The 18,398-nt window shown below is 34.4% G+C and overlaps 1 protein-coding gene across 2 annotated transcripts in view; it reads left to right on the forward strand.

Annotated features, from left to right (window-relative positions):
* Positions 1-4,639: 4,639 nt before the first annotated feature.
* LOC141818293 (helicase-like transcription factor CHR28) overlaps positions 4,640-18,398 on the forward strand; it is a gene marked incomplete at its 3' end in the record, with an annotated part of 32,323 nt that continues 18,564 nt past the window's right edge. The window contains 7 exon segments of one of the 2 annotated variants that reach the window (XM_074705811.1): positions 4,640-4,849; positions 10,039-10,214; positions 10,296-10,793; positions 10,871-11,043; positions 15,660-15,731; positions 15,810-15,884; positions 15,988-16,891. In XM_074705811.1, the coding sequence (XP_074561912.1) occupies positions 10,382-10,793; positions 10,871-11,043; positions 15,660-15,731; positions 15,810-15,884; positions 15,988-16,891 (1,636 nt within the window). 2 annotated transcript variants of the gene reach the window in all.

Raw genomic sequence — 18,398 nt, forward strand, 5'->3', positions numbered from 1 at the left:
AAGAGTCAGACATTTCAACCTCAAGCCTCTTTAATTGAGCCGCAATGTCTCTCATCCTCATAATGTGGTCACGTATACCACGTATCCCACTTAGCTTCATGGATGAGAACTGGTGAATTAGGGTGCTAGCTAAAGCCTTGTCTGAAGACACAAATTGATCATCTATTGCCTTCAACAAATCACGAACATTGTCATAATGCTCAAGGGAACCCCTGATGCCATCTGAGATTTTAGTCTTTATGAACATTATTGAGAGGCGATTAGATCGCTCCCATTTTTCATAAAGAGCAATATTTTCAGAAGGCGGTTCATCCTTCCTTATGGCGTAATCAATGTCCTTGCACCCTAGATGAAGAAGAGTTCTCTCCTTCCAAATTTTATAATTATCCCCTTTGAGCTCAGGAACATCACATATCATATCAGAGAAATTAACAGGCTGACAAACTACAAAATAAATAACCATACTCATGTTACGAAATTTGAAGCTAATTAAACAACATGACATATCTACCAATGTAAAATATGCCAAAAATTATGAATCTACTGACATAAAACTTGCTTGTGAGCCAAAACATTAATTCAATTAGATTCATTAAACAATATGATAAAATTATCAAATTATGCCCTTAATTTCTAATCCCTGTGGGTAAATTAGAAAACATAAAGTTGATATTTTATCTGAATTAATCATATAAAATATAATAAATTTTCCTGTGGGATAAAATTTATTACATCTTATATAATTAATTAACATTTCAATATGATCCTATAATTAAATATAATTTTTAATTTTCTAAGGATGCTGCGGCTACTCCTTGAAATTAAAATTATTAGGATCAAAACTTGAAATATTCAATATTATATTGACAAACTTCATGCAATAATTTTAACATCAATAATAATTTTGCTAATAATTCAATCAATGCCAATTTGATAAATAAATATTTATTGACCAAATCTTTAATAAATTGAACTAATACCTTTATAATTAGACTTATGAGTTATGCCCAATTAATAAATCCAATTTCAATGCAAATCATTTAAAAAAAAAAATTAATTGCATGATAAAAATCTAAAACTGAGATTTCGGCAGCCTAAAAAAAGTTTTTTTTTTAATTAACCATGCAACCTTTTTAATAGGAGCTCTCGGTATAGCCACGCAAATTAATGTGCATGTAATCAAACTTTTTCTTTTAAAAAGAGCTTCGGCAGTCATGTAAATTTTTTATTTAATCAAACTTTTCCTTCTTTCGCGAGTTTTCTTTTCTTATCCCCAATCTCGTCAAAGCGACCAGTCGCTTGCCTCATCGGAGCGCGCTGCTGCACATACTTCTTGGTATGCCCACGACATCGTCTCGCGATGGCGGATCCAGACAATGCCGGATCCATCATCGGTGACGCTCCCACAGCCGACTTTGCTCCTCCACGAGCGTCACCGTGCCAGCGGCGATTGGTTCAACAATCGCAGAGATTTAGGGATTTGTGGCGAGGAATTGATCGGGAAGAAAACAGGTAAGTTTGTAGAAACGATTTTAATTCCTATGTCTTCTTCGTTTTGTAAGCAAGGATAATTAATTTGTTTTGTAAAAATTGACAAAAAGAATCCAAAACAAAAGGATTCGGCCATGAAAAATTGAGGCAGAGGCGTTTTGTTGCTCTGATACCAAATGTTAAATCTGAAACAACATGAGGCATCTAATTGCAAAGCAAATGCAGCGGAAAAGATCAAGTTTTACCTCCTGCCATTGAGTCCGTAGACGATTACAAAGCTGCGAAAATCTGATGCTTCTGACCCTTTGCTCCATAAAAATTAGATGGTGTAATTTTGCTCTCGAAAGAAGCCTTTTGGAGCAGGGACTAGGGACCAAATTTATAACATATATATTACTCCCCAAAAACTCTACCATCGTCAAGTATTTTTGGAAGAGACATGAAGTCATGGGTGGAGACATGGAATCATGGGTGGTGATGGTTTTGAAACTTTCAAATACATGGACCACTTGGTTGCTTCATGGCCAATGGAGTCAAAATAACCAACAGGATAATCTTCATTATTTGAAAGAGAGAGCAATAAAAATCTGATCCATCTATTCTAAATTCAACTTTCGACTCACCCATACAATAAAAAAGTAAGAAAAAAACTTCTGATTCCATCTTCCTGGATGCTTAGTAAAATTACTGATAACATTTTACTGACTAAACAAAGATCCTATTATATTGATGCAAAAATAATTATCTAGGTCTATATTTAATTATTCTATTAAAATACATATAAATTTATTTTAAAATTTAAAATTATAAATCAATTATATTTATTTATTATCAGTATCATTATTATTATTAATTTAATTAATTTATTCTAAAAAAATTAATCAAATATCCAATTGATTTAGTTGAAAAATGTCTAGGATTGAATGAAAGGTAATACAGTAAATGTTAAATTAGGTTATAACATTATTTAGGATTGAACCAAACAACATTAGATTATGTTTTATTCTTGATAATCTTAGTTATATGATTACCAAGTAATCACATAGCCAAGATTATACATGACAACTTTGAACCAAACACACCCTTACTGTTGGCAAATTGGTGTGGGAATGCGACCTTAAATTCATCAAAAGAATTAATGGAAGAGGTAGGGACTTGATTGAACCACCGTGGGGTCAAGCCTAATAAAGTAATCAAGAAGCCTCAACATTTAACACCATTAGTGTATTGATATAGTAGGGGAACATTCTCAAAACAACATAAATGATGTTCAGGATCCGACGACCCTATGTATTCTTCCAGTTGTGGCTGTCGAAAATGACAAGATAACTCTTGCTCAAGGATTCTTCTAGAGAAGGGTGTTCCTTGAGCACCCCCCTCATTGCCGGTAGGTGCCTTTGTAGTCATGAGGAGGCATCTCCTTCGTTCGCAACTCATGTGAATCTTCATCGGGGAGTGTTGCCCCCTTGTTGAGAGAGCCCATAATTGGAAAAGCCCCTATTAACGATGGTGGCGCCCTACCCGAAAGAGAGGACACGCTTGATGAGAGAGGAGGGGCCCCAATGGTGATGGTTGCAGGAGCTGGTGTTGTTGTATCACTTCTTGCACCGTCTTAGAGGCCAATTGATTGATTTTTTTCTGGCGTCCTAATGGAATCATTGCTATTGTTTCGCTGTAACTTTTCTCGGGTAAGAATAATAATTTCTAATGGAATCATGATTTCATCAGTTCTTTCAGTGTTAACTATCACAACATCTTGGCTCAGAGTTTCTATAGACGATGTTAATTTATTCCGATCAAATATCATGGATGATCAAATCACCGGTCAACGAATAAGCTGATGTGCATACTCCTTAGAGATAGCCACTGGAAGGGATGGATAGACCTGAAAAGTATTCCAAATGAAGGTTAGAATGACACCAAGAATGAATACTTGCAAACCACTCCAATACTCAAGTTAGGATGTTTCTCAGAAGAATTGGTTAAGGAAAATTAGGATTTTCATGTGTGTATCCCTGTGCCTACAAGGGTGGGTGATCTTTTAAAGACCTATTAATGTGACTATTCAATACTCGGGAATGTGCACTTTCGTTTAAGGCATGTTTCGAAATGTTTGCTTCCGTTTATCGTATGTTCCAAAATACGTGCTTTCATTTATTATATGTTCCAAGACACGCATTTCTATTCTCCTTGTTTTTTGAAAAAAAATAGTCCCATGAATGAAATAGCCATGTAGGTCCAAATTGGGGGTGGATGAGGAGGGGAGGTCGATGCTGAATGACTTGGAGGGTAGACAAAGGAGACGCTTGAGATTGAGATGAGGTCGATGTGTACGATTGCGTATGTGGATCGAGTTGCAGATGAGGTCGACGTCTGTAGGCGAATTGGAGATGAGGTCAACAACTACGATCGAGTCATGGTAGTTGACTTGTCCTTGACAGACCTAGCTCCTTGGGATGCGTGCATTGAGCTAGTTCGACTAGATTTGGATCCCTTCGAGGCCTAACTTGCTATGTTTCAAGATATATCTAATCTACCTTGATTTTGACTGACAATTCAGTACGATTCTAAACTCCACAGGCCATGTGAAGACTGCAGACCTTTGCCACATCAATAATTGTTTACAAATGAGAGAATGATGCATTTAACTTGTGAGAATATTAATGATGGTAATTTAAAAATGATCAATTTTAGAGAATAAATAGATTCTTACCGACCAATTAAACAACCTTATTTGGGAGCACAAACCACTCCTCACCTAACAATCAACTTCCTTCTTATTCGCCTACTCATCGTAACTCCTTTATTCTGCTTATACCACGGTTCTTGTGTTGACCGACGGCTCAGATTGCTCAATACCTCGCTGTCTTCTCGCGCCGTGTCGGTCACGCCGTAGAAAATCACACGTGTTTTCTGATCAAGGGACTAAAAACTCATGTGGTCGTCTACGGCTCTGCTCCACGTCTTGGAATTTCACGACTTCCCTTCTTCCAATCAGGGACCGCCAACTGCACCCGAACTCAATCTTTCATCAAAGGCGACGTGGAGCGAATCTGAATGCTCCATCAACTTTGGATCTCATCACGGCCCTACTGGGCTCGATTTAATTTGTTGGATCGACTCCTAAACCTAAGGCTCCGATCGATCCTGTCGGACAGAATCTCTCTCGTTTCTCAACTTCAATCTCGATACCTTTCGTCCTCAAAGTCTACTGCTTCAACCTCGATTTGTTCGAGGTTTTAGGGTTTGCTTGGTCGTGCGAATCTCGTCGAAATTGGATTCGGTCAGGTGATTTTTGATTGGGGAGATCCTTGGGCTTCCAGTCGAGAGAACACGGGGGAGTCTTGATGTACGGCAGGTTTGCTCTAATCTTGGTTTTCTCTTTTCATGCCGTTTGAAAAATGCAGTTTTAATTTTGTTGGAATGAACAAGCATCGCTGCTCTGTAATGAATTTGATCTGAAACTTGTTTATCGTTGCTCCATTTGAAGTTTTGGACAAGTACCGAAATTTCTCTACTTTCTTTGTTTAATTTATTTCTTCGCTTCGGTGTTGGGTTATCTTGCAAAATCGTGTTATTAAGAGACAGAAGAAGCGTGACCACTGAGTAGGTTTTCAGAGTTCAAAAACGCATTTGTTAGTAGCAAATCTAACATTGGATTTATAATTATTCAAAAGGCCAGAATGTTACAATGATAAATGCAAATACTCATGTTTTGGATGTGAAAAGAGAATAATGATGCACTAGGTGTGAACAGGACGTATGACTGTAGGAGCAATTGGAGTTTGAGAAACATAGATCTGTTCGTTTAGACTTTGAAAAATTGGCTGATCATTGATAACAAATACTAAGTTGTTTGAATATTGCGGTTAACTTCTTGATTGAGTACAACTTTTTATGACAATGATAAGAAGAAGCTGCCTGTCCCAAGTAGGTGAAAATCATAACTACCTTTCATTGGAATGCATATGATAGGCAATTCAAAAGGACTACTATTCTTCCATATTTCACAGAGGCAAATTATGGTTATTCTAGTTTCTTTTATTTGAGATGAGTTTAACAAACTGGAAAATATTTTCTCAAAGTTTTGAATGGGATGTCAAAGGGTAAAGTACTCTTGAAATTTTCATTAGCTCACAAATGCCCGTTTAACACACTTTATACTTGTACTCAACCTTCTCTACCTGTAACTCTCCTATAATGTTTAGATGGATACCCATACTTGATCAAATGGATAGGGTGCCTATGGGTACCCACCAAAACACAACATGACTCTAAAATGCATTAAAAGAAATAAAGTTTAGAAATTTAAAGAATGTACATATATCTATTATAAAATAATTAAATTTATTGGGGTATCTATTACTCAAGCCATTAAATCCAAAACTATCCAGTACTCATCATGACCATCTAGTGTCTACTAAGTTACTCATACCCGTGCTACTTTACTCATATCCATACCTAAAACCCATTTAAATGGGTCAGGTTGTGACAGTCACTCGAAAAAATTCATCCTATTGCTGTCCATGTTTTAGAGTTGTTAGACTCATACAATCCACTATTTTGTTTCATACTATACATTATGATTAACATGTATTCACCATACATATGAATTGAAATTTAGAAGGACGATGACAATCCAATTCAATGTGATTCATTACAAATTTATACAATTTTGAAAAAAGAAATAAAACCCATTTTAACTTGGATCCAATCCATTAATAGTAAATTCCAGCCCATTAAAAGCAAATCTAATCTATTAAGGCATTAAATCAAACCCATTAGATTGGAAATAAACTAAAATGATTATAAAAAAGAAAGAAACAATGAGTCTTCTGTCGTATGATAAAACCAGAGAGGTCCAAGAGAGTAAAATCTGACTTACCAAAAGAAAATTCTTGCAGAAAGAGTTGACGACAACCAAGTGGACTTGAATACAGACCAATAATGTAGAAACAAAAGTCTTGTCACATGAGACCCTGAGATGTCAGTAAGTGCCAAGTCGATGATCATAGTCTTGTCACGTCAAATTTGTCTTTCATTCCTCTTATTTAGTATGGTTGCCACCTTCCTCTTTCTCTCTTTAAGTATGTCAATGTTTTCGAGACTTGGGAGTTGATAGTTGAGGCTATAATTAGAAAAACATTTGATAATAAATGCCCTTTTATTCTCTCCACTTGATGCACTTGGGTTTCTGTTCTTTCAAATTCTCACCCCACAAAATTTTTTTTGCCCAAAACACAGATTTACTACCACAGATTCCTTAGATTGCTCTTGATGCGATCAAAGTAGCTTCAACCACCTTGTAAATTGTCCAATGAAACCTAGGGAATTGGTTTATCCCACTAAAAGAATGTACCACTGTTTCATCTGTAAGAAGGCTTTTTTTACCCTAAAGATCCTTCTCTCCCTATCAATTCCTGTTTTCTTCCTCCATTCCTCATGTTCTCTTTTATCTCCAGCTATAGTTTTCAATCCTACATCATGTTTCTCTTGCTGAGTTGCAATCTTCAATGGGGCAAGCGTGTTTGCTTTCTTCATTTATTGTCTCTAGGTTAAGAAAATTTTAAGATGAGTTGTTGATGTTTATTCTTTTATTTGTATCTTGTGATGACCTTTTCTTTCAATAAACCCCTCCTTTTCTTTCTCCTCCTCCACAACCACCTCCTCCTCTTTTTTACCCCTTTCCTCCTTTGAAGAAGGAACTACAACCTTTATTTTTTAGCCAATTTATGCCACCTTGATACCTGGTCCTTTGTGATGGATTCAGATTTCCTATTAACCTTCACTTATAAAGGAGTTGCATCCTTCCCATGGTTGCCAAGATTGTGATCTAGACCTTAGAATTTTATGATCTTACAATCTAAGTTGACCTAAATGATCTAGATCCAAAGTGGGATCTAAGTTGTGTTGGAATCTCGAGAATCTCTCCAGTTCTATGTTCCCTCACTTTCTACGTAAGATCTTGATAATCTTGTCTTATTGCAAAATATTTATGTTTATAGAAACAATTTTAAGCTTCCATTCACCAAAAGTACACCATTTTTTGTATTCCATATCATCCTTGATTATGTGTGAGAACATCTTTAACTTGAAAAAGAAAAAATCATTTCGACTTTTGCCATTGTCATCTATCTAACTTGGTTGCTATCCATCTTGTTATTTACATGAACAAATCATGAGTCTGACTATTTGTTGTTTAAATGTTTGAGGACAACTACAATTCTACGATATGATCCTATGAATCTATTGTCATTCTTAATCTTGATAACCTTGATCTTGCCTTTGCTTCAGTCCATATGGACTACTCCGCCTTCTTGCTCTATTGGTTGTTGGACAACCATAACAGACTTATATCAAAATCTTGTTCCTTTGTAATCATTGCAAGTAATCAAGGTCAGTTAGATGAATCTTATCCCATCACATCTTATGTTAAAGATAGTATTAAATACAAGTACAATTTCAATCCTATGGCCTCTAACATTCCTAGATCCTCTGCTTGTTGTCCATATGACTACTCTACCTTCTTTCTCTATTTACCTATTGAGTAGCTATAGCAGGCTCAATCCCTTTTGCTTTTCTTTTTGATCATTACAATAACTGTTTTATCTTTTGAACTTTCTATACAGAGATCAACTAATTCTTGGATAGAGTAATATCCTACTCATGATTTTCAAATGCTTTAGATTCAGATGGAAGGGCTTTTTGTGATTCCTCCACTTGAGGAATCTCCACTTTGCGAAGCAGATTATAAAAAGGTTAGATCATGACACATTGGATCCAAAGCCCCAATGATCTGAAAGTTTAAACAATTAAACTGTTAGTCCTTGAAAGGGAAATTTACTTGGTTTTGTGGATGCTAGTACATTGTGTTTTTGCACTTTTCAGATTGGAAATCTTCAAACAATTTCTCAATAAATTTTTGATTCCTAGCAAACTTCCTACTTCCATGGCCTTGGTCTTGCATTACTATAGGTTGGTTCCTTAATGGGTACGTGCTTCATGAACCAAGCCGGCTTGTAGGAAACAATCACAGTCAGTATAATTAACCAATAAAACCATTAACTTCTTCTAAAATACACTTGTAAAGTAATGCAACTTAGTCCATGGACTTATTTATCTCAATGTTGCCTCCCCAACTACAACAAATTAAGGAGATATAAAGTTAAAAATTGCCTTCTCTCAATTGCACTTGTCTAGGTTACTAAAATCACCTGCATCGTCTTCAAGCCTCAGATTAAGTTTATATGCACTATTGGAAAATAAAGTAATTCCAATTTGTATATATTCAATTTACTAAAAACTAAAAATATCTGCGTCTGCAACACTCCTATAAAGAAACAACACCTTGCCTTCCAAATTATTCTGGGGCATTTCAGACTGTATCCTAGGCAATTTGGGAGTTTGGGGGTGTGCCTATTTTGGGCATAGATAAGTGTGGGGTGTGTGCTTAGAAAAACCAAAATGCAGGTACGCTTGTTGGGAAATTTGCCAATTTATAACCATCACCCACTATGTTCATATGACTTCCTTATTTCTTTCTACTTCTTCCTACCTATTCATAGATCAATGCTACTAGAACAATATGGAATCAACTGATTTAACCAGGTTCATTGAAAATTAGACAGTAAAATGAAAAACTAGTTAAACCTAGTCAGTTGAGAATCGGTCAAATAGGTTGAACTTTTTTTTCTTCTTTGGTTGATATTTTAGTCATTTGCTAATGTTCTCCTTTGACTCAACCCCTTGACTGCTACAATTAATGCTTTGACTTTCAAAACATTGATTTATATTGCTAGAAGAAGGCGAGCCATGTCAGTGTCAAATGTCAATTGTTAAAAGCACTATTTAGTGTCTTTGTTTTGGGTGGCCCACCTACTAGTATCTTGTTTGACCAATAAATGGATTGAAAGTTCAAACCACGTGAATGCAGATTAGTTCCTCTAAAGCAATTGAATTACAAGTTCAGAGCAAATACTTTTTGCAGTCTTTGTAAACAAGCTTACTCTTTTATTAGTTTTTTTAAAATGCCTATAGAAAGAATATAAACTTAGGTTCCAAAAAAGGACTAGTGGAGTCCTGTGACTTTGGATCATTCTAACTTCACGGTTTGAACCAGGCAGTAGATTTGGGTCATGTTGGTTGGGGTTATCCATAACCTAAACTTATGGCAAAATTGAAATCAAAATTAACTTTTGAGTTTTGATTTTTTCTTTAAATATACAGTTGCTGGCATCATCGTTAAGTTGTGTTTGCCCCAACTATTTGAAATTGACTATATAGATTTTATCTGTCTGTTGAGCTCTATGCAAGGCTAAATCATAGGTAAAGTTTAAATTAATTAAATTATTTTTGTTATATTGGCTAATGTTTTTTTTCCTGTAAATATTATGCTATTGTAAACGTAAGAGTTGCATGGAAGACAATGTTATATGCTTCTATTGTGTTAGAGATAGCTTCTAACTTGTTTCCTTGAAGCTTCATGGAATTGATTCATGGTTGGGCACTAAGTTTTCTAAAGCAAAGATACTCAATTTTTTTCAATAGGCTGCTTTGTTGACTTTCTATTGGTCCTTCCAACTTTGGCCCTTCATGGAATTTTATGAAGTCCAATTGTCACTTTAGATGCTTCATGCTGAAATAATTGTTCCACATTGACTGGAGTTGATGCAGCACTGCTTAACTGTGGATCTAAGGGAGACATTTGTACTTCATCACTATGAGTAAGTCTTAAATGCTTTTGTTCTGTCAATTTGTCATAACACTGGAAGGTTGTGCTAGGTCTAACAAATCATTTTTGTTAGGTTTGGAGTCTTTGAAAAGTTAGAACAACAGAGAGCCAATTTCAAGTTCTGTCGTGGGAACTGCAAATTAAACACTTTCTTTGTCTATGGATATCATTGAGATCGAGTCATCTACTAGTGAAGATGGTTCCTCTGATTTTGGATCATCATACACATCTTTTATTGATGAAGTTGAGGATCAACAGGTAAATAGTGCACAAAGTTTCACCGCAGAGAATAACCATTCTATAGACAGAACTGAACTACAAGGTGTATCAGGCATGCTAGATACAAGTCAGTTTCATAAAAAAGGGCCAGTGCATTCTTTTACAAGGCCAAATTTTGATAGTAGGATGGAAACTAAGAGAAATGGTGAGACTACAAAAGGAGAAAATAGTGTAATTGGGCCTTCATCTTTTGCTGGAGGAAATTCAATCAATGCTTTGACTAGGTTTAAACCATCACAGTCTGTGGATGAGAAGTTCCGCAAATTGCCGAACACTTTAATGGAGAGTAGAGGTAGTAATGCTAGGGCTTTAATCACAATGTATCTCATGTATCGTATGCATGCTGATTTGCATTATTCCAATATGTAGACATTTCACATGGAGCTATCACGAATCGGATGCAACCTTCATCCCTGGTTTATGGAAAATCTATCAGCAGTTTGCATTCAGCTAGCACCAGTGAAGTACAAAAGCACTTGGGCATAGGAGGTGATAGGCACATAGAGCGTGATGAAAGGCATATATATCAGGAAGCTTTGCAGGTACTATGTAGTTTCATTTTATTTCTGCTTTCTATATTCTGTTGATGGGGTTCTTTTCCTCACACTAATCATTAGGTAAAATTGTAAAAACACATTAGGAAATATGAAGGATATTATTCTCATACAATTTTTGGAAGCTATGAAATGATTTTGCAGCCAATTCTTTTAATCTTACCTCTCTGCAAAGTTAATATAAAACCATTAAGATGGTTAATGCTTCTCTGGCTGATGCAACATTATAATCTGAAAATCTGGTAAGATTCTGTATGAGGAAACCTACCAAAATTGTGAATCTTTGTGTCTTTCATGTGCTAGAGTTCATTGTTAGGGCAGCTAGTCGTGTGGTTAAGAGGCGATTCCAAGGTTTAGAAATCTTATATAGGTCATATTACTGCAGAAAATCCTTTTTGTTAAAATAAAATAACATCAACTATAATGACAATAATGTGTAATATCATGCCAAAAAAAAGGGAGTTTATATCTATTATAAAATATATCAACCCAATCACTCAACAAATGTTCCACTTGATCATGTTCAAAAGTAGAATAATAAATCGCAAATTGACATTTTTATGGTTAGGAAGAGGGATAGAAAGATTTTTAAAGATTGCCAGGTCATCCTTGGAGAAAGCTTAACTACTCAACATAGGTTAGTAGTGTTGGATATACGCCTCAAGCATAGTATCAATAGAAGAAAAATATACACGACTCTTAAAATTAAGTAGTCGAAGTTAAAGAATGGAAAGTAAAATATATTTAAGGAGAAAGTAGGAGTACAAATATTAGGTGAAATATACGGTGACTCTAATACGACATGGGATAAGATGATATCAAAGTTGAAAATAGTAGTTAAGAGTGTACTCGGTAAGTCAAAGGGGTATGCACCACCAAGTAAGAAATCTTAGTAGTGGAATGAGAAGGTACATGAAATTTTTAAACGGTTATATCAAAAATTAGATACAAAAAAGGGGAAAGAAACATTTATAGAGTAGGTAAAGTGAAAGAGAGGAAGACAAAAGATCTTATCCAAATAAGATGCATTAAAGATGAATACAATAGGATACTAGTAAATGATGGAGAAATAGAAGAGCGGTGGAAGAGGTATTTTCATCAATTTTTTAATGAAGGTTTAGGTGACAAACTTAACTTAGGTAATTTAAATAGGTCAAATGAGTATAGAAATTTAAATTTTTATCATAGAATTCAAACTTTAGAAGTAGAACAAGTTTTAAATGGGATGCAAAATGAAAAGGCCATTGGATTATATGATATTTCGATAAAGGTATGGAAGTGCCTAGGGAAATAAAGTATTAAATGACTTACAAAATAATTTAATATGATGTTGAAAATGAAAAAAATGTTTGATCAATGGAGGTAAGTACTCTAGTTTCCTTTTATAAGAATAAGAGAGACGTATAAAATTGTGCAAATTATAGGGGTATCATACTATGAAACTTTGAGAAAGAATAATAAAAAAGATTAAGGAAGGAGACCACAGTGACTGAAAATCAATTTGGGTTCATGCCTGAAAGGTCAATAATAAAAGCTATACATTTTTTTAGATAATTAATTGAAAAGTATCGGGAGCAAAAGCAAAATCTACACATGATATTCATTGACTTAGAAAAAGCTTATGATAAAGTTTCAAGAGAAATTATATAGAGAATTCTAGAAATAGGTGCTAGCATAACATATATTAAATTAATTAAGGATATGTATGAGAATGTAACGATCAGAGTGAAGATTTCAGGCGGATTAACTAAAAACATTTTTAATAAAGATAGAGTTACATCAAGAAGCGTAGATGATATTGTTTGCAGGTGATATTGTTTTGGTAGATGAGACACGTGAAGAAGTAAATGCTAAATTAGAATCTTGACGGGAAACACTAGAAGTGAAAGGTTTTAGACCTACTAGAATAAAGACAAAATATATAAAATTTAAGTTTAGCAATATTAGATGTAATAAAACAATTATTAAGATAAGAAATGACGAGTTGTCTGGAACTGAGAGCTTTAAACATTTAGAATCATTTTTGCAAGATGATGGAGGGATTGAGAGAGATGTTTTACATAGAATACAAGCAAGATGATTGAAATTGAGGAGAGTGTCAGGTGTTTTATGTGATTGTAAAGTACTTTTAAAATTTAAAGGGAAGTTTTACAAAACGGTGGTTAGACCTGCTATATTATGACACTGAATGTTGGACTATGACTTGAGTACATGAGCAGAAGATGAGAATCACAGAGATAAGGATGTTAAGGTGGATGTGTGTACATATGAGGATGAACAGAATAAGAAATGAAAGTATTAGAGAGAAAGTCAGAGTTGCATCTATTGAGGAAAAACTCTAAGAGACACGTTTAATATGGTACGAATATGTACTTAAAATGATCAATAAATGCTCCAATTAGATGATGTGAAACTATGACAAATACGTACATCAAACGAGGAAGAGGAAGATAAAAAAAGACTTAGTTAACAACAATAAAACAATATAAAATTTATTTAAGTATAGATGATGAAAGTAGGGGATAAAGACCAATAACATAGAAGGATTTATATAGTTGACCCTGAGATAAGGTTTGGTTGTTGTATCTATAGTATTTATTACTTGCAAAATAAGTGGTAAACACAATGCAAAGACGACAAGCTAATGGAGAGAGGGGAGAAGGGGATTGGGGCACGACATATGGTTGATGAATGACTAGCAGTGAGCGAGGTAGAGAAGCAAGGAAGAGAAGTGAAAAGAGTATGTGAAGATAAAGGAAGGGAATATAAATAATTCCTAAATTTCCCCAAAATATCACTAACCTAATTAAATACGATTTATAAACTTTCAAGATGTTTACCTAATGAGCTCCACTAAACCCTAAACCCACTTCCGCCCGACCATCCTTAAAATACAAAATATGACTAACTTTAGCTTTATTAGTCATCTATTTAAAAAAAAATATTTAAAAATTTAAATAGGATAAATTTCAATATCTAACGTCAACAAAAGATTTTTTTCATGTTTCCTTGGCATTGGGAGAGACAAAGAGAGATCGTGTGAGCAAGTGATGAGAGAACTGGAGTTTGACAAGATTGTGTTGAACTTCTCTCATCTGCTCTTCTCTCGGTTTACTTAGGGCGTCAAGGAGTACCTAATGTTCAATACAATGTTTTGATTAAATGAAAAAATAATTCATTTATTTTTTCACTATTTTTATTTTATGTTATTGAAATATCATTCCACAAACATGATGATTACAATGTGTAATAATTAGATAGATTAATTTTTTTCTAAAACCTGTTTAAAGGTATAAAGATTTTTCAAAGATTTTACCAAAATAATCAAGAATCCAAAAATTCCAAATTTGATTAGTCGAGTACAAGTTGATTTTCATGTTTTTATAGATTTCATACTCTTATAAAATTAAGTAAGATTTAGTTACAAAATTCGAAATCTAATTTAAACCATAATATATTACTTTATATCTTTGGAAAAGCTTGATCTCTCTATTTTGTTCCAATCTAATGATTTCAATTAAATGGATAAAATAAAATCAAACTAAAATCAACTTATTGAATTTTTGAATTTTGTATCTAGGGATTTTTGTTTAGGTTTTATAAAATAAAATATAAGAAACAAAGTAAAGGCTCATGAATAAAATTTGAACACAAATATATAAATTTATTGAAGCTAAACGGCAATATTAATTAAGATCGATTGTAAATAAACTATAATTTAATATTATTAAACTAAAAATTCATGAATTACCCTTAAATTATATTTCATGAATCATGCTCGATTACTTAAAATTATAATAAGTTCTAAGAAACGCTTGAAATAAAAATTAAAAATACATTATATTGATCAAATCACTAACTATAATATATAAAAATAGATCATGATTCAATATGTAAAATGGATTGATATCCACAAATAAATTATTTTTAATAAATTTTTAGATATAGGGCTGTTACAATCTCCAGTGATTATAAAGCTTAAAATTAAGAAAAATTATGGCAAAAGTAAGATTTTACCGAAATATTAAAAAATTACTTTCCTTGGAACAAAAAACCAAAAGCACTATTAATTAATCTCCTCAATAATAAAATATTTTGGGGCTGTCAAATCTGGTTGCTCCAATGTTGCAAAATTTAAAAGGAAAACATGCTTCAGTTATAAAGGACCAAAGAATGTCTCATTTTATTGGTTGCTTATTTCAGTGTTTTACTAGATATAAATATAAATCATTATCTAAAGAAAGAAGTAGAAGTATATGATTTACAAGTGACAAAAGCTAAAACTTATTTGATTGCGAGCATTTTTTAAGTATAAGAATCGAGATGAATAATTATGCATTAGCAATTTAATTATTTATTAAGTAAATAACTAATTATAATAAAATAGTTTATTAAAAATTGCAACAAATAAAGTTAGTCATGTGACAATGAATTTTGAAACCACTCTTGCACAATGATGTGTCACCAAAATGGAAACAATACTGTTTGTATCATTCTGGTTAGTGACCAAAACTTCAGAATGACTTGAAAATTTTAAACTTTGCTTTTAATTGTCAATTATAAGAAAAATGACTGCCATTTTTTTCCTTTTATATACTCTACAGAATCTTGGTCAACCACGGCTAGAGGATGACCTGCCTCAGGGTCTTTTGGCTGTCCCTCTTTTTAAGCACCAGGTAGCTACTGGATGTGCAACCTTATTAATTACTTTCCTTAAGTTTTGACAATTGGATACTGACCATCACGTTGATTAGAAAATAGCCTTAGCTTGGATGGTTCAGAAGGAGAAAAGTACACATTGTACGGGTGGAATTCTTGCAGATGATCAGGTCATTTTTGTGGATTTAGTTTCTCATTTACATTTTATTAGTACGGGAATAGTATTTTGTTAAGCACGACTGTCTGAAGGATGGCATATTATCTTAAAAACAGGGCCTTGGTAAGACTATATCCATGATAGCTCTGATACAGAAGCAAATGGCTCAACAGTCAAAATTTACATCGAATGTGTCAGATTGTGTAAAACCAGAAGCCTTAAATCTAGATGAGGATGATGATGGGGTGACTGAAGTGGATAAGACAAAATTACAATCCAGAGAAAGTGATCTTAAATGTGAGAAAGCGACTTCTTCAATGATCAACACATCAAGCAACACCAGGCCAGCTGGAGGTACATTGATTGTGTGTCCTGCTAGTGTTCTTCGGCAATGGGGTAGAGAGTTGGATGAAAGAGTTCCAGAAAGTGCAAAGTTATCTGTTCTCATATATCATGGAGGTACACGGACAAAACATCCTGATGAACTAACAAGATACCATGTTGTTCTGACCACTTATGCGATTGTGACTAATGAAGTTCCAAAACAGCCTATAGCTGATGATGATGAGGGAGAGCAAAAGAACCATGATAAGTATGGGCTATGTCCAGACTTTTCATCCAACAAAAAGAGGAGGCAGCCCTCTAATGAACAGAATAATAAGAAGAAGAAAGGGAAAAAATTAAAAGAGTCTCTTCTTGACTTTGGTAGTGGTCCGCTTGCTAGAGTTCGGTGGTTTAGGATTATCTTAGATGAAGCTCAAACTATAAAAAATCATAGAACTCAGGTTGCTAGAGCCTGTTGTGGTCTTCGGGCCAAAAGAAGATGGTGCTTATCAGGGACCCCAATGCAGAATGCAATTGATGATCTCTACAGCTACTTCCGTTTTCTGAAGTATGATCCTTATTCTGTATATAGCTCCTTCTGTGCTTCTATAAAACATCCAATATCTAGAAATGCGAGTAGTGGTTACAAAAAACTTCAGGCTGTCTTAAAAACAGTTCTGCTTCGACGCACCAAAGGTAATTTCTTCACATAACACATAAATTTATCTGGAACTATGTAAGCTTCATATATTGGTGATTACTCATTAGTTGATTAGATCTTTTCTTGTTATTCCTTTTATGGAAAGATGGTAAATAAAACACAATAATGGTTTCTTTATTGTCTTTATGCAGCTACACAAGGTTTCTTGTTTGGTAACACTAAATCATGGACTATACATAATCTTCATGTGAAAGACCTAGCAATGGCTTATAGTTAATAGTATTTTATCTGAAAACATTACATAGACCGATACCTTGCATTTTCTCATCATCTGATAGTTGGACTTTTTATCTACCCCTTCCGTACCCACATTGGATGATTACATTAGGACACCAACACTTTGAACCTGTGTATAGATGGAAAGAAGTGAGGTTACAAGAAGTGAAGTATCCTAAGGTTAGAGTCCCTTTCACTCTTGAGATTGAGGAGCAAGTCTCAAGTTTTCAAATATGGATACCTATTATGGGAGCATGGACTTGTTAGAACGTGTTTATTTTTTTCATTCCCAGATATATTTGCATGGAATAGCATATTGTTGATGTTCTGAATTTTTTTAATACAACCATGAGGAGTCACACATTTGTTCTCCTTGTTGCCATTGGGGAAATAGATAGCTTTAAGGAACTTGCACAAAGCATTAACTTTGTTGGCAATAATAGGATAGCCTGCAATACCGATAGCTTGATGACGTTGAATGAAAGGGTGAGGAGTCACTTTCAAAATTTCTAAAGGGGGTTATCAAGGTGACGAGGCAAGTGGATGACTGATCATACTTCCTAATGGTTGCCTTTAAGTTTGCTTTGTGGCCATCCAGGGTTTCACATTCTTCGCATGAGAACCGACCTACGTACTATGTTGAAATGCTGAAGGGGACAAGTGGATATGCTGTTGTGGTTGAAGTGATGCCTATGAATGTCCCACAATCTTAAAGTGCTCACAGAAGTTAAAGATGAAAAATTGCAGTTACCCTAATCACAACTATACCGACTTGCTTTCCATTAGAAAGACAAACCGAAGTGTTGCTGCTATCATTGGGTGCATGGTTGCAATACAGATGAGTGTATGCATTTGAAGATTTGCTTAGAAAGGGATAACTGCACAAATTTGTGGGTCCAAGGAAGGAAGTCAAAGGAGGAGCCAACCTGTGATCCCAATTCAAAAGCATGTAAAAATGATTATTAGGGGATTAGTGTCCGGTGGAGGAAGAAGCAAACAAGTTCAAATTTTCTGCCTGAAGGAAACCATCATGTTTGCCTTACATGTGGGGCATAAGTATAGCAGAGATTTGATATACCAAAAAAGCAGGGGAAATTGGTTCGGATAATTAAGATGCATTAGTGCTTCATGAAAAAGTGGGGGCTTGAGGGCTTCAATTCTATATTATCTAAAAGGGATATGCATTAGTGCTTTAGGTTTAGATTGTGATTGTTTAGTAAGAAGGGTGCTAGTGGATATTGGCAATTAAGCCAGTGTTGTATCACA

The sequence above is a fragment of the Curcuma longa genome, unplaced genomic scaffold (assembly GCF_044706935.1).
Source record: "Curcuma longa cultivar G26 ecotype Majalengka, Jawa Barat unplaced genomic scaffold, ITB_CL_G26_1.1 contig_24200, whole genome shotgun sequence".
In the NCBI taxonomy this organism is placed as follows: Eukaryota; Viridiplantae; Streptophyta; class Magnoliopsida; order Zingiberales; family Zingiberaceae; genus Curcuma; species Curcuma longa.